At 46.7% G+C, this 27,455-nt stretch overlaps 1 protein-coding gene across 11 annotated transcripts in view; it reads right to left on the reverse strand.

The window, feature by feature from the left end:
* Hdac4 (histone deacetylase 4) overlaps positions 1 to 27,455 on the reverse strand; it is a 260,524-nt gene that overhangs the window by 63,234 nt on the left and 169,835 nt on the right. For all 11 annotated transcript variants that reach the window (XM_060368864.1, XM_060368871.1, XM_060368867.1 and 8 more), the window contains 5 exons: positions 25,820 to 25,970; positions 15,184 to 15,304; positions 9,041 to 9,162; positions 4,508 to 4,639; positions 234 to 346 (listed from right to left, as the gene is read on the reverse strand). In XM_060368864.1, the coding sequence (XP_060224847.1) occupies positions 234 to 346; positions 4,508 to 4,639; positions 9,041 to 9,162; positions 15,184 to 15,304; positions 25,820 to 25,970 (639 nt within the window). The remainder of the gene's footprint in view (positions 1 to 233; positions 347 to 4,507; positions 4,640 to 9,040; positions 9,163 to 15,183; positions 15,305 to 25,819; positions 25,971 to 27,455) is intronic.

A 27,455-nucleotide genomic window follows, 5' to 3' on the forward strand; every position in this document is an offset into this window, starting at 1 on the left:
GTATGACAGCTGTTTCTGTGACACACCTGGACAAAGATGAAGAAAAAGGTGGGCTGGAAGCTCCCGACCCTATGAGGCCCTCATGTTTCAGGAAGACCATGGTGGGAGAATGCGTGAGTAACACCCGGAAGGCCCTCCCCCGGTGCTCCACCTGTTGGGCCTTCACTGAACAGTTAGGCACAGGCAGGTGTTGGTCGGGGTGCTTGGCCCGTATGAATCTGTGACTGACCCACCTCAGCTGGGGCGCTGGGAACGGTGGGTGTGATGCCATTCTCAGTGCTGACATTGCCAGAGCTGCTATTCGGAGAGCTGGGACCGGAGCCAGGGGCGCTGCTGCACGCAGAGTCTGTAGATGAGAGACAGCAGTTGGGTTTGGGCACTGGGTAGAAGACAGAAGAGGGCTCTCTTGCCTCCCTGGGTTTCTGCTTGCTAGCCTGCTGGCAGGCAGAACAGGGCAGGATTTCAAAGCAGGGATGGTAACATGATTCCCTTGGTCTCAGCTTTGCTGCTGACCTTCCATGAGCCTTCCAAAACTAAAGCTCTGTGGATATATGACTGAGCCTTTCAGTGTGTGCATATTACCTGTTCCATAGCTCCTCTGAATTTCAAGACTGTTTGAAACATCAGAAAGGAATGCCCTTAAACATTAATATTCAAAAGACCAGTGAACACAAAGGCCCAGTTTTTTTTTTTTTTTTTTTTTTAACAGCGAAAGGTCAAATTCATTGTCTCTGTAAAAACAACTTCAAACTAAAGCAACCTACTGTGACTGCTCAGTTTACATGCAATCCTCTTACTTTACTATGAACTACCCAGCAACCAGGAAACACAGGCAGTGGCTTCCCCTGATCAGCGGCCTACAGAGCTCTTCGCACCCATGAGCTGGCTGCTGCTATCTCCAACCACACAGTCTGGATGGCTACTTTCTATGCTCAGGGGCATGTACTGAGCTTTTGAGGCCTGGTTCAAGGGTGTTTTGCCAATGGCATCATCTGGCTAACACTTGCCAAAGACAAAAGACAAAAAGAAAACAAACAACAAACAAAAACCCTGTTTTTCTAAAAAGTCCAGGAATCAGCAGCAGCAGCATTCTGAGATCAGAGTCTAGCCCTAAGTCAGGACCCAGTGGGCCTCTGAAGGAGTTCAGGGATGCCCTTCCTTAACAGAGCAGCTACTCACTCGCCCCGTTAGCAGGGTTCCTCAGCTGTAGAGCTGATTCTGAAGACTGTCTCTAAGTATAGTCCTGAGAGACACATGGAGAGGACTGGAGCAAACATGTTCATAGCCCTCCAGAGCTGTCAGGAGCTTGGCCTTTCGGAGGTCTAACGAGAGCATCCTCTCACCCCACCCACAGAGGGGAGAGCTGTGCACCCAGTGACTCCCCCTGCCCTGGAACTAAGTACACTCAGCGAAGACATTAAGACACATTAACCCTGACAGGCAGTGAAGGCGTGGTCCCCTGTGGACGGGGTGGTCCGTCAGTCACTGGAGGCCACTTTCCACTCTCCAGCAGTGGCCGCCACTCCGGAACCCTGTATCCAGTGCTTTTGGTGAGAACCCTGCCACAGGCGCTCATCATGAGCACAGGACTCAGTCTGTCTTTTTTTGTTCCCTCTCCTCCAAATGTCAAGCAGCTTACACTGGTGAGATTCTATATCTCTGAATTTTGCCAGCTGGGAGCTCAAGAACCTTTTGGACTCAAGAGGTGTTTCCATTTTACTTCTCAACTGTGATGTAAATATGTTTTTGTTTTAATCCCAAGTGTGGGATTTTAGTTTTGGCTTTAGTTTGTCCACAACTGATAACTGGCTCCTTCGGGGCAGGGTCTTTGCTGGCTGATAATGGTCTGCCTCATACAGCATGAAGAGGGGGATGGTCTCAGACTCTGAGGGATATAAATATGAGAGAACCCAAAGAGAGAGAAAGTATGGCATGTGGCAAGTGGCAGTTTAGAGAGACCAGAGACAGATGGTGTGGCAGTTTGGAGATATGCTTCCTGGTGCAGTGGTGAGACAGACAGAGACTACTTGCTGCATTTGCTGTTGACGAAGATTGGTATAGCCCCAGAAGATTCCACAGACCCTAAACGGGTGGGAAAAGTAAAGGGGTCGGCAGCCCCTCTCCCCACGAACCTTCTCTCTCCTACCTAGGGTTGGAGGGTTGGAAGAGAGAGGCTTTAAGGAACCCCAAATAAAATAGATCAAAGACAAGCACGACACTGAATACGCATGCTTTGCGCAGATTCCACTCTCTGCTCTTGGGAGTCACACTGCCTACGGCCGCCACCATGCCCTACCTTGTACCAGACTCTGCTGGTCTAGCCCATCCCTGGCTGCACGGCAGAACCAAGCAACTCCTCCTTGGACACACACTCCTGGGGGTATGCTGATAAACATTCCCACCTACATGCTGCGTTGTAAGGAATGAAATGTGGGTATGATTTATAATTTTCATTTTAACAAACTGATGTTTTAGTGTTTTATGCAGTTTGTTTCCAGGAATCTGGTCTACGGAACTGCACATAATGTATGGCCTTCTGTTATTTACATTAGCCAAACAGGATGTCAGAAAGTACCTTCAACAGTTATTACGTGACGAGGGTATACTGCTGTACAGTAAGAGGCCCATCCTCAACTGTGGGGTGAACACACACACACACACACACACACACACACACACACACGGAAGAGCATGTGAAGAAGTGGGCCAAGTGTGAACCCTGACTTGAGCAACACAGGGCTTCTTCGTGCTCTTCAACCGGCATGAACTTCTTTCCAGTCGGGAAGAGAGGCCTGTTAACCTGCCATGCCCCCTGGTCCATCTTATAAGCCTCCATGCAGGGTGCAGGCCTCTTCTGCTCTCAACCTGAAGCAGCTCTGGCCAGAGTCCCTTTCTGTCTGTTGCCTGGAAACACCGGTACGTGGAACACCTTCCTGTTACAACTGCCAGGTGGCTATATGGCCTGGGCAGCACAGCCTGTTTCCCAATTTTACTTACCCATCAAGCTGTATCTTAGAGGTCACCTTCTCCACAACTTTACAGCGGCGGGAAGTGCTGAGACATCTAACAGCAGAGTTTTAACCACTGACCTGTACTGTCATTCTGGCCTCCCAGGCCACCTCCCTCGGCTCATGCGTTACTTAGAAAGGAGACAGGGGCACTGCTTGGTCACAACTCTCATTAGGCATTAGGCAGCAGTAGTCACTGGGGCGTGCAGTACTCAGAGCAGCCTGATAGAGACCCTGTCCCACAAATGATCTTGTCAGTGAGTGTGCAGAGCCTAGGCACACAGCTCACGCCAGGTGCTGCCACAGGTAGCCAGGCTCCACATCACCATGAACGGTTTCCACTCACTTGTCCCAACTAAATTCCCCAGGGATGGACAGGTGAGTGCGGGTTGTAATGCTTCCTGGTCTCTCTAGACAAGGTATTTCTAATAGTACAAGCAGGAGACAGAGAGCTACATGAAATCTGTAATAAAGATGAGTTCTTAGAGTTCTTAATGCTTCTTTGTGTCTCTAGGTAAGATATCTCTAATAAAATAGCAGGGGTCAGACAACTGCATTGAAAGATGGCAACAGGCAGGAGTTCCCGGGCACGTAAGTAGCAGGGTCTTCTTTGCACAGTTCTAGGGCCTACAGGCCAGCCCTGGAGTGAGGACTCCGACTGGCCCCGTGGCTAGGAGGCCATGCACAGCCCTCTGTCCTGAGGGCAGGGGATGCGACCTGGTGCCTGCTCTGAAGGACTTCAGTACAAGGAGCCCTTCTGCTTTGCTCTGGGACATTAGCACGTTCACTGAAACAAATCAGAACCAATCGGGTAGGTGCCATTCACACGCCAACCACCAGAACCCTGGCCTTCCAACAGCATGTTCAAGGTATGGGAACTCCCTCCAGGTCAGCTCTGAATAGCTTCCTCTTCCCTAATGCCAGGATTTTAGGGTGATAGGTTGAGCCCTGGCTGAGGTGAGGACTTAACCCAGGAAGGAAGTGCTGGGAGGCACTTCCTGGGGTGGAAAGGGCTGTGTGCTGCTGGCTGTCCACCAGCAGGTGGGGCCAGCATCAGCATGTTCACTGAAGGAACTAGCTGAGCTCCTTGCTATTCCTCTGATCAGCTAAGCGTACTGGTGGGGAACACTATGGAAGCGCCACGGCCCCAAGATGCCTGTGGGCAGTAGAAGCAGGCAGACACACACCATTACTACTGAAAGAAGGGCAGTTTTAAGCCAGCCTTCAGAAAATCTCTGTATATAACCCTGAAATTGCAGGCAAGATGCTCTCTCCCTTGGGCCCAGTGGCAGCCCCTGGGGGAACTGAGGCAGGGAGCAGGACCTGTCCAGCCACTCAAGTCCCATACCTCTAGGCAGCTGGGCCTGACACGTGCAGCGATACTGAACAGTACTACATTAGGGAACTGTGTTGGGTTGAGACACATTTGTTAGCGGTGTCAGAGTGCAGGGTGTGTGTGTGTTAGGGTGGGGTGGGGGCTTACCTGCTCCCTGACATACCTGTGACATCCAGGGGTCGCTTTTTTAGAGCAGTGGCCACAGGGCCATCTTTCCTGCGCAACAGGGGGCTGCTCCGTCTCTCAGCTACTTTCTGCTTAAGCCTTGACCGTAATTTCAGGTTAGGTTCAGAAGCTGTATGAAAGGAGATGTCGTTATAGCCGGGTAGACACAGCTGGGGTCAAGGACATCACACTCGTGCTTTAAGATATGCACAGATGGTAAATATCTACTGAAGTGTAGAGTGGAAGGCAGGGCTCTTCTGTGCCTAACGGGGTGGTTCAGCAGGCTGGGGGCCACGGAATGTGTGTGCTTCCACCCCACCCTGATGTCACTGCCACAGTGTCACTGGTTTATTGGGCAGAGAGAGAAACCATTCAAGTGTGCCAATCACTCAATGAGGATGTCTCTTAAATAATGGACTCCTAAACAGTCTACTCGCAACTTTAGAGTGGTGCTGCTCTGAAACCTGAGGAGAGCTGACAAAGGCACCTTTCAGGATGGTCATCTGTGACATCATCACAGCTTCCAGATGACCAGCCTTCTTGTTCGCCTGAAGATAGCTGCATCTCACAGTGCAGAAGCAAACACTGGCTTCAGACCCCTGCAGCCTCTGTGAGGGGCAGCAGGAGCTCCAGAGCATGTGGTGTGGGACTGGCCAGGCTGCGTCTCTTACTGAGGTGCAGCTCAGACCCTGACTTCTTTTGCTGACACTCAGCACAGCTGAGGTTGAGACCTGGCCTGGCTTTGGTAAGCAGCTCTCGTGAGCAGACAGAGTCATGCAAGAGTCTGTAACTGTGAGGCCACGATGGAACTCCATCCTCTACAGAGAAGCACAGACCCATTTCGTCCCTGCTCCTGGGGTGGCGCAAGCCATGAGCTTCAGTACTCTAGTGGGAAACCCTGATGGGAAAGGCCATGGGACTCTGCAGCCATCAGCTTCCAGAGGACAGGACGACCTGGGAGTGACGAGAAAGCCAACAAACACGTCAGAGCCCCTTGTCCTATCAAGCTTGGGCAACATGTTGATTTGTGAGGTAGTGAGATGTTACCTTAGCCTCTGAATCTGGGGAGGGAGGTTCCCTACTCCTCCATGTGGCATTACCCCTCCTCCCCCTGAATCAGGTCTCAGAGGCCAGGGTTCTGAGAAGGCATCCAGGGGAAGCTTCTACTTAGGCCAGAGGCATGTGGGCAACTCTGAACCTTCTTGAGGAAAAAGGCAGAGGCAAAGAGAACTTTTAAGATTCTTGGGCAGGGGAGGACTAAGCAGGTCTCCTGAACAGATTCCCCAAGAAGTAAAGGCAGGTTAGCTCTGGTGGGTTCACAAGACAAGAAAGAAACTCAAACTGACAAAGGCTGGTTCCCTCAGCACAGCTGGTTTCCACACTGCAGGACGGCCCTGCCTAGGGCTGAGTGAACAGTGGGTCTGGGTTCTTAAATTTCTTGGTGTCCAGAACCAAGAGACAAAAGCAAACTATTTACTCACTGTACGTTTTTTTGTCTTCAGGATTTTGTGATTGCAACAGAAAATGGACTAGGACAAGTGCAAACCAGAGGAAGGATCCTGTCGACGAGGGTATGCATCAGTGATCCAATCAAGTCCTTAGCATACATTGCTTTTTTGAGTATGTTGAAAAGACTGTTCGTGTCTTTTAAAAGGCCTTAGAGACCCTAGTGAGGATAACGTAAAAACCTATTTTTTTCCGTATTTTATTTTTTATATGTATAGGTGTTTTGCCTGCATATGTGTTGGTGCACCACATGCATACTGTGCCTTCTAAGGTCAGACGAGGGCATCAGATTCCCCCAGGACTGGGGAATGATGGTTGTGAGCTGCCATGTGGGTGCTGGGAATTAAACCTGGAAGATCAGCCAGTGCTCTCTCTTAATCATTGAGCCCTGAGGGTAATTCTTCAGGGCGCCCAGAAGCAGGAGGAAGGGACTAGGCCCCATTTCACCTGGGACCACAGGGAGAATTCTGGTAGGAGAAGGAGGACCCTGTAACCGAGAAACTACTGCTGTCTGTGAAGAACAGAAAGGAACAAGGCCTCCGACAGGAAGTTAGAGCTGGGCTATGTGAGAAGCCTCATAAAACAGTCTATATTTGGAAAACTATGTCCTGGAACCAGGTGAAGGTGAGGCAGTGGGGCCTGGGGTGTGAGTCTGACACTCAGCAGGTGCACACAGATGCCTGTAGGCCTGGGCTACTGACCTGTGCGGCCCTCTGCTAAGTGGGATTGAGGGGAAGCCTCGGGAGGACATGTCACAGGGTGCGAGGAGTCCAGACCATCTAACACCTGGGAGCAAAGCCTTCCTCTAGGTCTTCCTTGACTCACTTGAGTGCTTTTCAGAGCAGCTGGGGAGTGGGAGGGTCCCTCTTCAGCCACTAATGTGTGAAGTAGCAGGGCATGGTCTAAGGCGGCTGAGCTTCAGGCATGAGAAAGCTCAGGCAAGCCGCATGTTATTTTCCTGAGAGAAGGAAGACAGGCACAGCACAGGTGTGAGGTGCTGGCCCAGGAGCCAACCAAGGCCTAAACAAATACGCCTGCTGATTTGTTAACCAGCACAGACTGCTAAGGGTTCAGTTCATGTTGAATGTAAACCCTATGCGGGCTCAGGTAGGAAAACCGTATGCAAGGTTAACATCAATCAGGACCTATTAAGATTAAGTCACTTAAGACTGTCGCTGTAACCCTGATCATGGCACTTCATGCAGGAAACCTCGCTCACTGACTGCATCAGTCACAGCACCACTTCATCAGAAACACACAGAAGTGTGCTTCGCATTGGCAACATCAGGGCCTGGAAGAAGCCGTGTCCAGTATACTTCAGGCTACCTCCCTGAGTACCGTAGGAAATTAAATGCTTTCTCTGGAATCCTTATTATTAATATTATTCATGAGCTGGTGGTACCTCTTAAAAATTTGGAACGTAACCAAACCTTAATTAAGGTTTTCTGGAGCCTCTCCAGAGTGTGAGAAGCATCGTCCCTCCATTCTCAGGGAGTGGGGTCTGTAGATGGGCCGAATCACAAGGCTATACGTCAGCAGGGAGGGCTGTTGTTGGAAGGTGTGCCTCCCAACAGTCCCCAGAGACATGCAGCCCAGCAACTAGGGCCAAGAGGAGTGGACTGAGAGTCGTGGAGAAGCAAGCCTCAGGGCTCTGGGGACAACCACGAAGGGCCACACAGCTGTGGGGATCAGAGTGGCTAGTGGTGTAAGTGTTTTGTCTCCCATTGTGATAATCTCTGAGAGCCCACTGCCCATTACTGGAAGGCATCAGCCTGGGAATGGGAGGAGACTGAACCGAAGCCCCACTATCTGAGGGGAGGGCCAACAGCATACAGTCCTGCTGCTTTAGTGCTCTGGGCTAGGCAGGACAGTGGTATGCATTGTCTCTTCCTGTTGACCTCTGGAGGAGGGTGTCTCATAGGTGTTTTCAGGAGGGTGTGACCCTTTGTGAGAGGTAGCTACTCTGTATCTAGGCCTTGTCTTCATCCTTCTATAGAGAAACCTATCCACCAGAGACACAATGAAACTGACAGGGCCATTCCATCTCACACACTTCCAGCTCTAGCCAAGTCCTATTTAGGCTGAGCTAAAATGTCCCACACAACAGCCCAGTGTCCTCTGAACCTTCCTAGTTTAGGAGGAGGTAAAAGGTGAGCCTGTTCATCTCTATGATGCCTTGTAAAGAAGCCACTGCACATGGCTCTAGGGAAGCCTCGCTTAAAAAAAAGAAAAGCAGATGTGCCCCTCAGACCTCATTTCTGAAGGAAGCCCAGAAGAAACTCCCTGCACTGCTCTGCGGGCTCGGGCTGTACCTCCCTCATACAGGCTGAGGCTATGTGGGTCTACACCTTCTGGAGCAACCTCCAGAAGGCCCACTTCTTGCCATGCCAATGCACTGTCCACAGCCATTTCAGCCCTTCTCTAAAGTCCCCATCATCTACAGCCATCACCCAAAAAGGTCAAGAGTGCCGTAGTATCTTGTGTTGTAGCTTATTCCTCTTGCTTTGATAACAGTCTAATTCCCTTTACACCTTCCGTACATAAGAGAGCTGATGTTCAAAGCTGTAGGCCAGCAGGGATGTCCCTGCAGGACCCAGTACATCTTTATTATGGGGCTTGCCTTCACTCTTGTTTCCCTGACCATCCCTGTCTGGGTGCTACCCAAAGGCCATGTGGAGTCCTGACATACTCACTGACCTTGGCCAGGACATCCACAGAAGCTGTCTTGGTCCTGGAGCTACCCTATTGCTCTGAACTGTAGAGCAGAGCACACTCCAAATGTGGATAAACCAAGGTGCTCTGGGGATGAGGCCACGTTCTACAATGCAGGAGTACATGTATGAGACCCACCCTATCGGGATAAATCGCACAGGGAAGCTTGGGGTCACCTTTAAAAGGGTATGAATGCAAAAGCCAGTGTCCTAAGCGATCCTCAACAAGACATCAAAGCACTGCCTGTGGCGCAGTGGGGCTCACGGGGCCCCTGTCCGCACGGAGGCACTCAGGGAGCAGACCGCACACTGACCTGTTTTCCTAAGAGGGAAGTCATCTTTGGCGTCATACATTCCCAAGACTGGGTGGTTGTAGGGGGCTGACACCCCACTCTGGGGCGGAGAGCTCTGGTCAAGGGAGCTGTGCTGTGTCTTCCTGGAAAAAGGCAAACAGAGGTCTCAGTGTGCACAGGCACCCCAAGTCTCAGGATACCAGATTTTGAAACCTGACCTTTTGTCAGCTCTTCTTCTTCAGGGGTGAAGTGAGAGTAGATCAAAACAAACAGGCCAGCAAGCAAGCAACCGTGCCCCTAGCGCCTGTCTGTGTGCCCCACGGCCCAGTCTCCGCCCAGACATGCCCTCTGAAATTTCTATGCCAGTCTGTCCTTAGAGGGCTTGTCTTCAAGTGCAACGGTAGAAGCTCAGTGGGCCCAGGCATGAGGAACTACAGGAACGGCTGCAGACAGTGGGGCAGGGTCTGCATGGATGCCTAGCAGCTGCTGTCTGTCTGTCTGTCTCCTCAAGCACAGGGCCCCTTGAGGATTTTTCTTTTGCAGAATATGTCCACCACTCATGCCCAATACAACAAATCCCAGCCACCTCCTTTATGGGACGGTTCAGCAGCAGCTTGAATCTCTACCCTGGGAGTTACTAGAGGAAGTGAACTTCCAATGGCCAAGCACAACTCAAAGTCCTAAAAATGGCCAAATGGGAAGGGTACCAGGTGGATGGATGCTCAGAGGATAGAGGAGTAGGAAACAGGAGTTGGGCTATAGGGAAATCTAGGACCTTGAGGCCACCCTAGCCGACCTTTAGCAACCTTTCTAGATGCACCAGCAGCCAAGCCTTCCTCTGAATTCTGACAGCGTGAGACATTTGTGGTTTTGAATACAGGAGATCTGCTTAATGACTTGAAACACATTTATCCACTTGGTTTAGTATCTGCTAAATGATTTATTTGAATACACAGTACTCCATCCACACATCCGGAGTTATGTGAGCCTAGAGCGCTAGTTCTCAGATGAGCATAGGTGTATATTTAAACATCTGAAAACATATCATGCACAGAATGGACTGAAGGGACTCTCACACATAAAACTTAAGAGGGCTGCCCTGAAGACTTCTTACATGATATGTTCCAATGGAGTCCTTGGCATCCCTTTTCTCTTTCCTACAAACACAGTACGAATGCATGTGCATGCGTGCGTGCGTGTGTGCTCTCGTGTGCCTGTGCACATGTGTGCATACTCATGTGTGGGTTAAAAAGATAGTCAACTATAGGAAAACAAAGAAATGTAATGGACACAACTATAATTGTTATGTTTTGGGACATGGTTTCTTCCTACTAGAGAACAAATAGGAAAAGCTGGTTACTCTAGATCCAGTAAAATCCTCCTCCTGATCTCATCTCTCAAGATTTGGTCAATATTGAAACCCACTTTTCTGCCAAGCCTTAAGTGAGCTGCAACAAAAGGCTACTATGGACCACCTGACTCGAGCCAGGCCCACAGCTCTCAGAGCTGCCTACCTCCTTGTGTTCTAGAAACACTCTTGGAACTGGAGCTGCTAGCTGTACTGGACAGTCAGTGAGGCCTCTGTAGGAGTCTAGAGATTAAAGAAGGGACCTTCATTCCTCATAACCAGCTCACTTGTATGGAGCAGCCCCCTACTGCTGGTCCTTGGTACTGCTCCCTCTGTATGCAAGGAAGAGGCAGCCAATTGGGACGATATGCCAACAGCTAGTCGTGGTGTGGCCTCCAGATGCCAGGCCAACTCACCCCACCCTGGAATAAAGTCACTGAAAAGGGATCTAGATGTGTAATCAAGATTAAAATGCCATCCCTAGCTAAGTTCGCACCTCCTAACTCCTACACCTCATCACTGACACCTATGTACACATCTACCAGGTACGTTTATAACTTCCTATTCAACCCTCTTCTATACAGACTCATATAAGCCCCCATCCTAAAGGTAAGGACCACAGAGCAGATTCTAATGCTTCCTAACCAATAACAGCTATCAGCTTTCTGACCTTTGATTTCTAGCCTAGGATGTATATAAAGCCAGGCCAGGAAGATGCTGGTTCATTGACCAGGCCTTCTTTAGAGGAAGTCTTGGGGTCTAGCGGTACCTCAGTGGAAAAGTACCTGCCTAGCAAGTGTGAAGCCTGGGGTTCAATTCCCAGCAGCATCAGCAGCACTACCAAAACAGTAAGTAAATAATAGAATAAAAATGAAGGCAGTTCTTGTCTTACTCAAGATAGAAAAAAAAAATTACTGCTGTTTTCTTTCTAAATACCACCTTGAATGTAGAATAAAACACACAAATTCAATCATTTAAATTCTATCAACAACTAGCTTTCCCATTACATCAGATTTATACTAGTGATTTAAAATAAATAAAACTCATTAATCAAGTGTAACATCACAGTCCAACAAAAATGTGTGAGCTACACATTATCTGGTAGCAACATAAAAATGCGTAAAAGAAATGGGTGAAATTAACTTAGGTATTCTATTTAACCTGAGAAAAAAATACTATTTCAACATATAATCAACATGACGCTTATTCATGGGAATCGTGTGGTCTGGATTTTCTGCAAGCCTCAATTTCACAGGCCTAGGAGCTAAAGCATGGACAGCCACATTGCACAGTGCTGGCTCAGAGAAAGTTTTAAGGCTAGAATTTGGACACTCTCTTCCCTACATGGATTATCATCACCAATCAGCTCTCAAATAGTCCCAACTGCCCCCTCTGTCCTTTAGCTGATGATTCTCCAGCTTCATTGTGCGGAGTCCAGTTTTACACGATGAGGGTGGCTATGTGTCTGCTCTGCCTAAGGACACTGTGAGGTCTCTACACTGCTGTACAACTGCCGTGCATGGTGACCCAACCTATCAGGCCACTTACCTGCTGTGAGCTTATGGGCCATTTCTGTTTCAGCTGCTAGGGCCACAGAGGATAAATCTGGGTGTATACTTGCATCCCTGAGCAAATACCAGAAAGTGCACTGCTAGGTCATCGTACCACTGTAAGACTTGCTAAACCACTTCCAATCTGTGCAGGAAGGGTACACCTTGCCACCTTGGCCTATTAACATTTAGCCAGTCCTGTAGGTGAGAAGTGGCATCTCACTGGGATGGGAAGCCACACAGCTTATTTTGTGGCATAGCTGTTCACATCCTTGGCATGTGTTTGTTAGGCTGTAGCAGTTTCTCAAGCACTCTATAAATGAACACTGGAGAATTTCCTTCTACTCTATTGCTTGTCTTTTTGTTTGTCTGTTTGAGAGAGGGTTTCTTTGCATTGCCCTGGCTGTCCTGGAACTCACTCTGTAGACCAGGCTCGCCTCAAACTCATGCTCATCCACCTGCCTCTACCTCCCAAGTGCTGGGATTAAAGGTATGTGCCACCACCACATTGCTGCTTGCCTTTTTCTTAAAGGTGCCTTTCAAAGAGCTGTTTTAAATGTTGATGGGGTCTAATCATTTCAAATAATGGGCTCACAGCTCTTGACACTGATAAAGACACTTAATCGGTTCTTACATAAAATGTGTAGTTAATCTGAGATAGTTTTATTCATCTCTAAAGGGGAATGTTATTGCTGGAAAGAAACCTCTCCATCATTTTTTCTTCTAGAAGTTTTGTTGGCTTAGCCATCATACTCAGATCTCATTGGCTTTGGGCTGCCACTGGCACTCATCACAGCATGTGTGAAGCCAGGCAGGGCTTGACTCTTTCCCTTGAAGACTATGCCCTGCCACCATGTCCTGTAATGAGTCAGCTTCTGCTCCCAAGCATTCCCTCCATGATGAATGGTCAGGAGCCTTACATGCTCATCAAACTCAATCTAAACAAGCTGTCTTCCTGGATGCTGTGCCTAATAGCAAGTCCTGCCCTTTCTAGCCATCTTGTTCACAAACTGCTTCAGGGAAGCGGGATCTCTGCAGGTCAGGGACCTCCCTGGAGCATCCTGCTCAGAATAAAGTTCTAGGAAAAGGCCTCTCATTCTCCCCTACCTGGCTTTGCCTCCTCTCTTTATGCTACTCCTTCAATCTCCCAGTATGTACCTGATTCCCTTCTCCGTAACTCCTTACCCCATAGGAGGCTACCTGTTTGCTCCTAGCCCCCGTGTTCCTGTCAGCCTTTCTCCCATCCCTGCTACTTCAGCTAACCCATCTATCTACACAACTGTGATTGCCCTCCTGGGGCTGTAACACATCTCACAAGTCCCACACCCTGAAAAGGTGCCTCTTTGAGCCCTGTATTTTCTTGCAATAGCACCTGCCCCAAACTACCTAGGCCCAAAGTTGGACCGCCTCATCTTCTCTTCTGAAGGAGTTGTCCTCCCCGCCCCCCACATTCCACCCTCCCCTACTGTGATGACAATCTTTTAACAAAATGGTACCAACCTGTCCTAGGCAGCTCTGCCTCCCCAGATCTCTCTATCTATTCTAGGCCTTGTCTGGCCCCGCTGCCCTTTCCAACTTGCACTCTGTGTCGACCTCCAAATCATTATCCCAACTACTATCCTTGGTTGCTTTCCCTGACCATCCTCACTCCCACATGTAAATGGAGGACATGGCAGAAGCCCAGGCTGGCCTCTTCAGCAGAGGCTGCAGACCACACCACAGGCAGAGCTTCTCTCTGGCTCCTCCCACTGCCTTTCTCTGGGGCTCTCCTGCTCATGATCACTTTTCATTACTCCTCACGGCCTGGCTGTCTCAGCTTCTGAGCTACGTGAAGATGAGCAGCTAGCTTGAGTAGACTTGCAGTATGTGCCGCCTCAGAACACTTACGGTACAACGAAGAGCTTCACTATACTAACACTCCTCCCCGGGTTGTGTCTTGGTAACTTAGGTCTTCCACATAAATAAACAGGCCACTTCAGTGGGATCAGTGGGGTTTTAGTAGAAACAGCTATCTATTTTGACTCTAAAAAGCTATTTTTTCCCTAATGAAATTAATGACTTCATTTTGACTTAGGAAAACTACCCTATTGTTTCTTTCCATCAATGAAATGACCCTTAAGTGCTATATAAAATTATTTCAAGTTAGCCATGTGTTCTGTGTGAGAACTGGCCAAGTCTCCTCAGTGGGCTCTATACTACACTACAAACAGCATATGCTGGCAGGGCATCTACCCAAGCCTTATTTCATTTATCTATTTATTTTTACCCTGGACAAATTAGCTGTGTGCATCTCTCAGCACAGATAAGGTCCTCCTTTGGTCTACACACTATGCATGCTCTGGCCCAGGCTGATATCTCTTCCTAGTTCTCTCCATCTCTCTCAAAGACTCAGTAACTGGATCATAAAGATGCTGTCAGGTCCAAAGGGAACTCTAATTCCACACAAGGCAGTATATATATTTAAAATGACAGTACAGGTTCAGCTCAAGTTGAACTATAGAAGGATTGCTAAAAGCCTATAGTCAGCATTCCTTAGGAACCTGTAAAAACAGTTTCTTGAACACCTAAAGGAGTAATTTCCATTCATCTTCTCTTGACTCTGGCAAAAGGGACATAGGACTCTCCACTGACATACACCTGTTCTTTCATATCAAAGCCCATGCTGGCCTCCAGACTCCTTTAGTTCCTATTCATACTCATTATGCATTTAAAAGTCCACACTAGCTTCCTGGTCTTTCTTCCCACCCCTCCTCTTCCTCCTTCCCTATATGATGAAAGGTCTCACCTCCTGGCCCTTCCATTCTTGCTTCTCTTGAGGACAGTCCGGTCCAGTCTGCTTCTGTTTCTCTCTGCTCTGGACTCTTCCAGATGCCTCTGGCTGTTCTCTCTCCCATATCCACAATAAAAACCTTCCCCCTAATCACGGAGCATCCATTTCAGGGGTTCCTTTATGGTGCTGATGCCAAAGTGCGTACACAATTTGATCACATGTTAGATTAAAACTAAGTGAGCCTCAGTGGATGAGTGGACCAGAGATCCTTACTGCCAGGAGTTCCCCTTAGTGCTCGGAGGATGATCCACTCCTCATCTGGCTGATAGTGCCACACATCATCTCCAGACCTCCCCCCTTCAGATCTGGTTATATCTCAGAGTTCAACATCTCTTCCACCCCTGTATAAGAAGGTCTTCAAAAAACTGGGTCCATTCAAACCTGTCCACAGAGCAGAGTATTCCAGGCACCCAAAGTGCAGGCCCAGGTCACTTACCCATACCAGTAGCGGGGATCACTGGAAATGCAGTGGTTCAGGTTCCGGTGGGCTAGAGCCTTCTTCTTGTTGAGAACAAATTCCTGAAGCTTCATCTTCACCTCTGTGCTTGCCACAGCACCTAGAAGGAAAAGCAGAGAGTGAGGAGTGGGGAAGCAGTGTGGAGCAGGGAGTGCAAGGGTCATGGCGGGAGGAGGCAGACTCCTCTGCAGGGCTCTCCTGAGGCCAGGGAGCTTAAACAGGAGGTCGTCTATCCAAACACTGCATGAGTGCATTCTGCCGACACACAGACTTCAGCGTGGGAAAGGCTCCCGTTAGCTAACGCAATTTCTTTCTGCATGAGTCTTCATCTCCTTGCACTACGGTTTCAGAGTAAAGTGCTGGAAGCATGGTGGCTCTACTCTCTCTACTGAACAAACAGCAGATTCTAAATAAGTTCCATACAAACAGAATTCCCTACACAGCCACCCAGGGGGCAAGGTCTCTTATACTGGTAGACAGTGTGCTATTTACACTACAGTAATATATGGCTTTCTCAGCATCCAGTGCATTTCTGTCCCCGTCTACCTGGTGTCACACACTCTGGTGGAAATTGTACACCCAAGGGCTTTCTTATGATATGGTGACCGTTGTTGAAAATTGTATTAAAGAAAACAGTAAGATCTCAGAAACAAATTGTACAAGGATGCCCCAACTTGCCCTGCACAGTCTGTGTTCCATAGATCTACTGCCAGATACTTCAGTACTGTGTCCATCCATCCATCCATCCCTCTAGTCAAGAATATGATAAGGGCTCCCTGTTACAATACAGTATTTAAGCACCATGATGGATGATGGATGAATGGGCCATGCTGAAGGCCTGTGGACAGTCCCTAGTCACTGAAGTTGTTGACTACTTGTGTAATTTATGAAAGCCTACACATTTAAACTGTATAAGAAAAACTGTAAGTAGGTATTCTGAAGGCCGGGTTGTAGGTAGGAGGCATTGAAGTCAGGCAAAGGTCTGGAGAGGTCAAGTACTACATATATCTGCCCTAGTCTCATTTCCTGTCAAAGTTTGGACAGTTTATGAAGTCTACTGTTTATGAAATCTATTCTGGTTTTTCCTTTGTCACTGCATGCCACATCCTTCCCCCACTTTAACCTCTGCCATTGATTTTCTTTCAAAAGTTGGATAATCATTTGGGGGTCAGGGCCTGAGGTTCTTGACTAGCATTAGCAAACCCCTTGTGTTCAATCCCCAAGACCATCAAAATCAGGGCAGGCAATCCTTTCAGCTAGCCTTTTGTTCTGGACCTGAGTTTGTAAGTATTGTCTTCTTTGCAGACTCTGAAGCCAGTTCAGCACATGGACCAAGTGGTTATTGTATCTATAAAAGTATATCTCCTTCTCTCCTTCAACACGTGCCCAAGGTAGAGTTACTGCTGGTCCCCTCTGGTCCTGCACAGCAGAACAACTGTCCAAGGTGACACCGATGTATAGACTGGAGGGTGGGAGACCTACAAACCCTACGACAGGAAATGCTTCAACACCAGTCACCCATGCTCTAGTGAAACTCTCAATGCGCAGCCTTGGAGAGACTGTGTATTTATGGAATTGTTTCCGCTACATGTAACACTCCCAAATACTTCTGAAAGCAAGAGGCTAACAGTGAACAGTAACACAAGCAATGTAAACCAAGAAAAGGATAAAGCTTTCAAACAAACCAGGTGTCTTTATAATTGCCAATAAAGAAAATGCCCTAAGGTGTGGTGGAGACAGAGAGCAAGTCCACAGAAGAGCTACTTGAAAGGAAAAGCCCAAGCCTATTCATAAAGATACAAAGTAAAGTTAACATCACTGCTAAATATGTGAAAAATTTAAATTTAGCATTTTCATCTTTAAATGATGAAATGGTTGGGTTTTTTAATGCTGCAGAGTATGCTGCCAACAGACCAGATGATGGTGATGACATCAGTGGTGAAAATGGCAACAGTGGCCTATAAGGCTACCTCTCTTCCAAACTGCTGCCTAGAAAGATGAGGGACAGGAAGCCATGTAGGCATGTAATGAGCTTTTGGTATGCAGGATGAGGAAGGTCTGGAACTTTCCACAAACTGGCACCCACCAATATCCCTCCTCAGAAAGGAACCTTCACGGCAGCTACTGAACCTGAGTGCTCATGGAGCTGGCCCTCGCTGAGCCTTGTGGTCCCTGTGAGACACTCTCATCCTGCTGTGGGACGGTAGCCAGGTGGCAGGGCCAAAGCCTGGGGCTTGCTGCTCAGCACGGACCTGGCCTGCAGGTCCAGGTGATACCAACAAAGCAAGCTCAGAGCCACAATTTCTCAAGTTCAGAGGGAATCATCTTTTCTTTCTTTTTTTTTTTTTAATTGTGTTATTTTAATGGATTTGGTGGTGCTTACACTATTCATCAGCTTTTTGTTTGTTTGTTTGTTTCGAGACAAGTTTCTCTGTGTAGCTTTGACTGTCCTGGACTTGCTGGCCTTGAACTCACAGAGATCCACCTGCCTCTGCCTCACAAATGCTGGGATTAAAGGCGCGAGCCACCAAGGACTGACAGAGGGAATCATCTTGGATTCCATAAGGAGAATTAAAAAGGAAAGTTTTATAAGGCCTATTCTGTTGCCCTATTGCTGGCTAAGGCTCCTCTCTCCACATTTCTCTACTAAAGGAAAGTTCTAGAACCAACCATTCAATAAATGAACAAAAAAATTTCTTTCTTTTTCTTTTAAATGTATCCACATTGATTATCACAGGACAGATTTTCAGAGTTCTTGAGAGGTACCAGCAGTCTCCCAACCAGTGGGGACAACAATTATTGTTCACACAGTATCAGAGGCCAAGGTGAGGCCTGAGTAAGCAGTCAAGCCATGTAGGAAGAGAGCCATGTAGGGAGAGAGAAAAATAGTGACCTGGATGTCAATGAGACATGTAGGGAGAGCAGGGGCTGGGGCCCAGTAGGCTAGGTACAGTGCTGACTAGTTATGGAGGTCCCAGTTGGCTTTTGCTGAATATTCTTTCCCACCTTCCCTGTACCTGTGGGGAAGGCATGGATTCACAAAAAAGAAAAAGGATCACCCTCAGGATTGGATACCTGACCTCTGGCCCCAGCTTTTTTTTATCTGTGTCTCTCTATTGCAGTGCTGTAGACGGAGTCCAGGCAAGGCATGGTGCATGCCAAGCAAATGCCCTACCACTGAGCACCACCCAACCTGGCATCATTTTCAAAGTGAGGACACTTGGTCATTAAGGCTGAGCTTGTAGTCAAAGGCATGCCATGGTGCCATGCTATCTGCACTCTGCTCAGAGAGCAGACTTGCCGTTCTTGGACCCAAAAGGCTGGCAGGTACCTTAAATTCACAAGCATCTCCAAATGGACACACAGTTGATACAGGTAATGCTGCTGATACAGGAAAGTGCCATGTACTCTCACAAACTCACTGTTGGTCAAATCAATTTCATTGTTTGTTATCAACAAGTAAAGCTGCAGTATGATTAAGAATGAATATTTTACACCGTGATTACAAATGTATATAAAACTCATTAACTACTGAATAAAGTCAGTTAAACAAAAGCTTAAGAAATGAGATAACTGAGACTTTGGACTGAGTCTTCCAATGTTTGGAAACCGAAGATGCCCCCTGCCATTTACATCTGCTGGCATAAACAAGAGCCCCTCATGGCTGAGATGCCTCGGCCTGACATAAGAGCGGCAGGTCTGCTAGCTGCCTTTTCCCCACAGAACTGCATTCTCTGGGCTTCCAAGCTTGTGCAAGCTTGCCAAAGACTCAACTGTGCAGTTTATTATGAATAATAAAACCTGACCACCCAAATCCACAAAATGAAAACCACGGCTGCAGCCTGTGATGGGACTAGAGTGCAGCTGAGAACATTCCAACACAGGATCAACAGAGGGCGGGGCCTAAGACATCGCAGAAATCATTTCTGACTCATAAACAGACCTGAGATGTTTTCTGAACTTGTATTCTGTGAGCCCTGAGATAATATTTTTATTGGACCATTTTTGTAAACTCTGAGAAAGTAATTTAGTCTGAGCTGCTTTTCAGAAATGAGAAAAATTGTTATTTGTTGGATGGCTGTGGCACAGACTGACTGGCTGATGTTTAAAATTTGAATGTAATCTTCTGATAAACAAACACTATTTCCTGTACTAAACAAACAAACAAACACCAAGCCAGTACATAGGATACACACTGAGGCACATATGAGCCACAGATGGGGGAGGGAATGGCTAGTCCCAGGGCTGGGAGTGAGTCCAGCCTGAGCATTGTGCGTGCTGCATCGGGCAGGCGTGTGCATGTGCTCTGCAGGGCACCACTCTAAGTACAGTCAAGTCCCTCCCAGACTCCTGTGAGGACAGGGAGATAGCTTCCTGGCAAAGGCAGCCCGCCATGAGGAGCGCTGGGCAAGCCACAAACCGCCTTACAGAAGAGCTTGTCTTGACCTCGGCACTCTGGGCCAGCTGTACTTGAGAGCTGTTGAGGAGTCTGAAACCAAGAATCCTGACCTCAGGTTCACTGCAGGTCAGGTCATTAGAGCACTAGGCCGAGAGTGTCAGAGCAGTCAGAACAGAGGCTGAATCTGTGTAAATGCTACACAGCTCCCACGGTCGGCACTTATCTTGGAAAGGCCGTCAGCTCCCTTTCAGGAGTATGCTCCTAAGGGTGCTGAGTGAGGGGTGACAGTGCTTGCACACATCATTCAGGCTTAGCATGTCCTTCCAAAGACTGAGAAAACTACCTTTAAATTCTATCAGCTGAAGTAAAAAAATTAAATATGTTCGCATTTCAACAGTGAAACATCTTATTACTGATGATCCCAACAGTGTTAATTTTGTACATGAAAGTAATTTCTTAGAAGTTGGAAATCATGAAACAGAGAAATAAACTGATAAGACAGTAAATTAGCAATAAACTTAAAATATATATTTTGGAACAATTAATTTTAAAAGTATACAAAATTACACTGGCAAATTAGACTACTCCCTGATTTAAATTTAGAATTAATTTGGCATAATAACAATCTTTACCCTTAAGATAAGCTTGAGAACAAATATACTTGACAGTCCTTTAATTCCTTTTAAAACATAAGAACTTCGTTCAAGAACTTTGTGTCAATACTTCTAGTATAATGATTCATTAAAGGTGAGATGTCAGTTGTGCAACCTGAGGCTTACACAAAGTCAAACTTCCAAACCAAATACATCTTTCAATGCAGACAAGATGCAGACCACAGACAGAACAAAGGGGAGGAGGAGTCCAGAGAGCTGAGGGCTCCAGACTGTGAGGATCCCTACTTCAGTTAATCTGATTATAACTGCTACAAGAGATTGGCAAATTCCTCCAGCCTCTGCTGGCAGCCCAGGGATACTGGTGGTCCTGGGACACAGGATTAAGCTGGACAGAGATGGGCAGAGGCACCCTGGTTGATGGTTTCTCTGAAGGTACATGTGGATCAAGCAACAAGTAACACAAGGGGCCAGGACTACTTAATATAGACTACGAGGAGGAAAAAGGACCCAGGGAGCCTCATGGGCTCTGAGGCAGGCCCCGCAGAGTGCGCTTTCTGTGTAAGCAGGCTGGGCAGCTCAGAACCATTCACTAGGATGATTAAAATATTTTAAAACATCTGGAAAACTCACAAAACAAACAGGAAACCCAGTTTCTAGACCAGTGTGTTATAGTACTGAATACATAGTCTCCTTTCCATTCACAAACCAACACTAGGTGGAGACATCCTAAAAATGGGGGGGGGTTGACACAGGGAAGAGAGGGGCAAGCAGCTGGGAGGAGAAACCTAGACAGAGAGGCCATTCTAAAATAACTGACTAAGCATGGCAGAAATACCATGGAAGCTATAAGTATCTGAATAAAAATGTGAAAATGGCTATCTAGCAAATGAAAAGTCCATCAGAGGAGTTTAACAGTTTACAGGGAAATTCCAAATTAGTACAATGGACATCTGAAGAGAAGAAATCACCACATGGAAGAAAATGGGAAAAACATAGGAGTTGTAGAAAATGGCAACTAGAGTCTCAAGTATGCTGAATGAGGGGAAAAGTAGAATTTCTTTTGAGATAAAAGGTGAGAATAATCAGTTCTAAAAGTTCATTAAAGTATTAAATCATAGAGATAAGACTATGAATCCCAAGGAAAACAAAACACAAAACCCCTGCAGTTAAACATGTATCTGAGAAACACTCCAAAAGACAGAAACTCTTACTAGTAGTAAGATAAAAAAAAAAAAATTATCTCTGAACAAGGAACAATAGGAGAGATAGTAATCTTTGAAGGAAATAAGACTGGCAAGAGAAAAATAAATATACACCTAGTAAATCTACACTCAGCACAATTAAACTTCAAAGATTAGCGAAATAACATTTTAGAAAAAATTCATCACTACTAGATTCTATTCAAGAAACTGTAAAGGAAAAGCATCCCAGAACAAAGTTCAGCCATGTGGAGAATAATCCAAGCTATAAAGAAGAGTGTGAGCCCTAAGTGAATCAAACAATGTTCTGTGAATTTAAGTGAGATTAGACTTGATGGAGTCAAGTTGGCTGTGGTAACCACAATGGTGATCAGTAAAAGTACAGCAGAACAACAGTTACCAAGCTCGTAGAAAAGGAAAACTGTATCATTAAAATATAGAGAAAGAAAATGGGATGGTAAAAAGTTGATAATTGAGGTTTGTAAAACAATGACACATTTAAATACAAACGTATTAATACTTCTATTAAATATAATGAAAAAATCAATTAAAAGACAAAATTAGGCTACAGGTCAAAACTTATTGAATATAGATAATGCTGTCCTTAGAGGAAAATTTATAGCTTTACATTCAGATGTCAGAAAAGAAGGCTGGAGTCAATGATTAAGATATGTAACTCACAAAGCAAGAAAGAGTCACAAACCCAAAGAGAACAGAAGATAGAGAATGAGTCACATTAGTAGAAATGAATGAAATAGAAATATATTAAACAGATTCTATCCGTAAAGCCAAAAGCTAGATTCCTACATAGACTAACATAACTGATAAAGGTCTCTGGAGCAGGAGTTCTCAATCTATGGGTGGAAACCCTTTTGGGGTATGAACAACCCTTTCAGGGGGGTTGCCTATGACCAGGGGGTGATTTGTAACATTTGTAACAGTAGCAAAATTACAGTTAAGAAGTAGCAACAAAAATAATTTTATGGTTGGGGGTTATCACAGCATGAGGAACTGTATTAAAGGGCTGCAGCACTGGGAAGGTTAAGAACCACTGCTTTGAGAGACTAAAGTAAATTAATGAAACCAACAAGCATCAGCAGGAGAAGACGCAAATATCCAATACTGAGGATGCAAAACGGGAAAGCACCACAGTTCATACAGACCAAAGAGAGAAAGGATGCTTAACTCAGCCTGAGGCCAGTACTGTTGTAATGCCAAACCTGGCAAGGCATTTCAAGAAGAAAAATGCTGGTCAGTATCTGTACTGGCTGATTTTGTGTGTCAAGCTGACACAAGTTAGAGTCACCAAGGAGAAAGGAGCTTCAGCTGAGGAAATGCCTCCATGAGGTTCAGCTTTAAGGCATTTTCTCAATTAGTGATCAATGGAGGGCCCAGACCACTGTGGGTCGTGCCATCTCTGGGCTGATGGTCATGGGTTCTATAAGAAAGCAGGATGAGCAAGCTGTAGGAAGCAAGCCAGTAAGCAGCACCCCTCCAGGGCCTCTGCAGGCATTCCTGCCTCCAGGATCCTGTTCTACTTGACTTCCTGTCCTGACTGACTATGATCTGGGAAGTGTAAGCTGAATAAACCCTTTTCTCTTCAACTTGCTTTTGGTCATGGTCTTTCATCGCAGGAACAGAAACTCCAACGGTATAGCTCACAAATATAGTTGCCGACACAAAAAATAAGGCTCCCAAAGAATGCAACCCATAAAAAATGATAATGCTTTATAATCAAGGTGGGAGGAGCTAGTTATTCTAAAAACGTCAGGTAGAATTTCTATTCAAACAGACCTATTTACCATATTCACTACATATGTCGGAAAAAAAATAATCCCGTGATCACCTCCAAAAGTGCTGAAATATCTGATAAAAATCAATACCTGTGCACATCCAACTCATAACACTAGCAAAGGAGGGTAACTTGACAAAACAAATAGGCCAGTGAATAAATAAGTCCTTAAGTGTGGCCTGCACCAGAAAAAGGGGACCAGACTGCTATTTCTAACCTATTATTCTAGTGTAACCCTTGCTAGGCCAGTCAAGTAAAGACACAAAAGACATAAGGGCATTCTGATTGGGAAGGAATAACAAACTATTTACGGATGATGTGCTTCTATAGGCTGAAAACCTGAACCACCCTGCTGATAATTAGAGCATAAGTTTAGCATGGTTGCTGGGCACAGAGTCAAGAGTCAGCAGGTTGCTGATTGCTTTTCAAAATTGCAAAACCAAGCTATGCACAATAGTGTTAAACCAATCAGATTGCTTGAAATATGCCTGCTAAAATGTATGCAAGTCTCCTGCACAAATACTGCTAACATTTTGCTAAGAAAAAAAATTAGAAAGACCCAAAGAATACTCAGGGGTTGGGAATAATTAAGGCTGTAAAATATCACATCTCACCAATGGAATACACAGAGTCCGACAGGTAAACCACGGGCATGTGTGGATGGCAACAATCAACTTCAAGACTTTCACTGAAAATACAAAGTGCCACGAGTAGGAAAGATGAAGTAGGAAGATTAGCATTGCTGGGCCCAGGCTCACTTCCAAACTGTGGGGACTGAAACTACAAGTACTAATGCAATGACAGCAGGGGCTGACATCACCAAAAGGGAGCATGGAAACCCATGGGTGTGGACATCAGTTCTCCGAGATTCCAAAGGGGCCAGATGTACATCCTAAGTTATGCACACACACACGAGTGCCAGCAGAATGGACATCCACACAAGCAGAAAACTATTCCAATACTCCAAAATGGCTTGGGAGAAATGAGTGGTTTCTAAAACATAACCCAAAAGTACACAAAAGAAACCGGGAGATTATAGACTAAGCTAGAATTGACAATTTTGTGCATATGAGCAAAAAGTCGCCACTCAAAGGGGGAAAAGGGTTGACAATGCACACAACTCACAACTAGCTTTGTTCCACAACACACAAGGAGCAGCTCTACACCAAAGCAAAGGGAGCTATCTCGTCTGAGGCACAGGCAAAAGCCTGACTCAACACTCCCTGGAAGGGGACTCACAATCCGCACCTCAGTGGTAGTCAGGGGAAGGCAGCACTAGATGCCAGAGGGACCACTACAGAGCTGGGACTGAAATGACTGACAATGGCAATGCTGGGGAAGAGTAAGGCCCTGCAGGCTCTGAGGACCATCAGTCCAGTTGCCCTAGCTTAGGTTCTTTGCTGGATGGATGGTTCCTAGGTGCTAGCTTCCAGGTTATTCTTTGTCATCACAGACCTATCTGTCTGAATCTTTGTATATCACATGCCAAAACGATTCTCAAACAACGTCAAATAACAGACTTTACAAGAATGTTTTAAGCATACGCATCTTGTTATGTAGTACAGATGGAGATTAAAATTCATACAAAAATTTGTTTCAATGATTTGTAAAGATGGCTAGCCATTTTATTGTTTGCAGATAATGGATTTTGGGGGTCTGTCCAATGTGGTGCTTTGGATGACAAATGTCCCCCATAGGTCCATGTATTGGTATCAGTTGGTGGTGATGTAAGTGGAGGTTATGGAACCTTTAATACATACAGCCCGTGCTGGAGAAAGTATGTCACGGGGATGGAGGAATGGTTGGCTTTGAGGGTTTATAGCCTCCACTCCCTGTGTTCTCTCTCTCTCTCTCTCTCTCTCTCTCTCTCTCTCTCTCTCTCTCTCTCTCCCTTCCTTTCACCCCTTCAATATATACTCAGCTTGCTTCCTGCTTCTACTGTCTTACTCTATATTCTCTGCCATAATAGATTCAGCCACTCTTGAACCATAAGCCAAAATTAATTTATTTTTCTTCAGCTGCTTTTGGTCACGGTATTTTCATCACAGCAACAGGAAAGTAACTAATACAGTCTGTGGGGTGGACTTTACTGGTAACACACTGCCTGTGGCACCTTGGCTATAGTCAAATCGGGCTCTTCTTAGGTCAAAGACATCAGTGGAGGAATGGGCCTCAAAGCAGGACTGGACACACATGGACTGTGTCCTTAGCTGCATGTCCACCCATAGACTGGCAACTACTTTGGGGGTCCTTAGAAAATATTTCCAACTGGAACACAGAAAGGACCTCAGAGTCCGAAGGTAATGTGCTTTGTGGCTTTAATGATCTGTGCATCTGTGAAGAGTACTGCCAAGTAATCTCAACATGCCCACATCAATGTGGAAGCTCCAGGATGCCCCTTCACTGAGGCTGATACTGAGGTCTTTCCTGACTCCTGGATGAAGCCAGAAGCAGGAAGGCCAGGTTTGCCTCCAGGTCCAGTTAGAGTGACCTGAAATAACGACACACTAAAGACACTGACGATTCCCTCCAGAGCTGCTTGGGGAAGCAGCACAGGCAACAGAGGCAGCAGGGCCATCCCCGAGTCCTCACTGTGCCCACCAGCACTCACTCTCTTTGCCCTTCTCCTTGTTCTTGAGCTGCTGCAGCTTCTGCTCACGGTGCTGCTTCTCCAGCTCTTGCTCCTGCCGGTGCCGCTCCAGTTTCCGCTGGTGCTCCAGCAGCTCCTGCTGGTGCTTCATGGCCAGCATCTCCTGCTGCTGCTGCAGGCAGAGAAGGACAGAGGTCAGAGCCCTGAAGACCCATGGACACCCAGGAACCAGCCCACCACTCCCTGACTGGGGGTCCCAAGGTGCCACCTGCCCACCTGCCCATTCATCGAAGGTGCTACAGAGGAGGACAGGTTGCCAAGGTCTAGAATTCCTCTGTCCCTTTAAAGGTGAGATTCACAGGACAGCCTTGGATCTCTGCAGGGCACTCAGAAAAAGTTGATGACTTTATAGGGTAGGAATGCACTGTGAGTACGCCCCAGAGATCGGAAATGGTGAGACCACTTTGCACAACTGCTGGGCATTTCCTTAGACGTGGAAGACTCCTGAAATTCCACCTTAGGGACCTATCTACCAGAGTCCACATTAAGAGTGTGCTCGCATCATATAAGGCAGGCCCAGAGGCAAGCCCAAGTTCTTTAGGATGAATAGACAATGGTATGCATTCACCTGAAGCAAGGCTGCACACCTCAAGAAATTAGATATCAATAGGCAAAAGCACAGGGCTGAGTCACAAACAAGCAAATTCACCAGATACACAGGCAAGGGCATGAAGAAGTCCATAGAGGTTCTAGCCCTGTAAGTTCTGGAGCAGTGGGGGGATAGAGGGGTCAGGGGAGGAATGTGGAGAACACTCCAGGACATGCATCACCCACCCACAGCCATGAAAATGCAGTTCATAGCATGCCTAAGGTCTAGTCATCTTCACATAGACATGAGAGTTCAAGTTTCAAAATATGACACATCTAATGGCATGAAATCGAAAGCCCCTTATGAAAGACAGTTAAATACAGAAGGTAAAGAAGAGAGACGACAATACATATGAATACTGTCATAAATTCATGAGAATGTAACGAGTCACCCACATAGAGGCTGAGGCACGAAGAAAGTAAAGATTTATGGATATGGTCAAAAATGAGTGGGAAAAAGCTTACCCCACTGGACAGACCCCTGTCACTGCACTGGGAAGGTAAACCGTAAGCTTCCCTCTAGCACTAGTCTGTAACCTCTCAGGCCCTCCCTCTTCAGCAGGGCCACAGCCTCCTCTTCCCCCAGCCTAAGGACTGTCTCCAGCCTTCTCTGCATCAGCAGGTAGGTATCCTAAGGGCATAGGTACTTTTTGGGTGTTGCTCCCTCATGGAATAAAGAGTGGTAGGGAGCAGTGATCAAGGAATTGTCAACCAGATGGCCCGTGAAACTTTTTACGGAAAAAAAAATGACACAGCGTGTCCTCACCCAGAGTAAGTGATCAATGTTTAAGTACGGAGACAGTGCTAGAACAGAACATCCAGCCACTCAAGACTGCAGGTCACAGCACAGAATGCAGCCACGCCAGGAAACCAACTGGTGCCTGGGACCTATTGAGTTCTTTTCACTTACACCCAAACCCTATAGCCTAGAAGGAACTTGTGATGCCAATTTGCTAACCCTTGCTTGTCAACTGACTATATCTAAAAGCAACTGAAACCCCAGGTTATT

The sequence above is a fragment of the Meriones unguiculatus genome, chromosome 15 (genome assembly GCF_030254825.1).
Source record: "Meriones unguiculatus strain TT.TT164.6M chromosome 15, Bangor_MerUng_6.1, whole genome shotgun sequence".
Classification (NCBI taxonomy): domain Eukaryota; kingdom Metazoa; phylum Chordata; class Mammalia; order Rodentia; family Muridae; genus Meriones; species Meriones unguiculatus.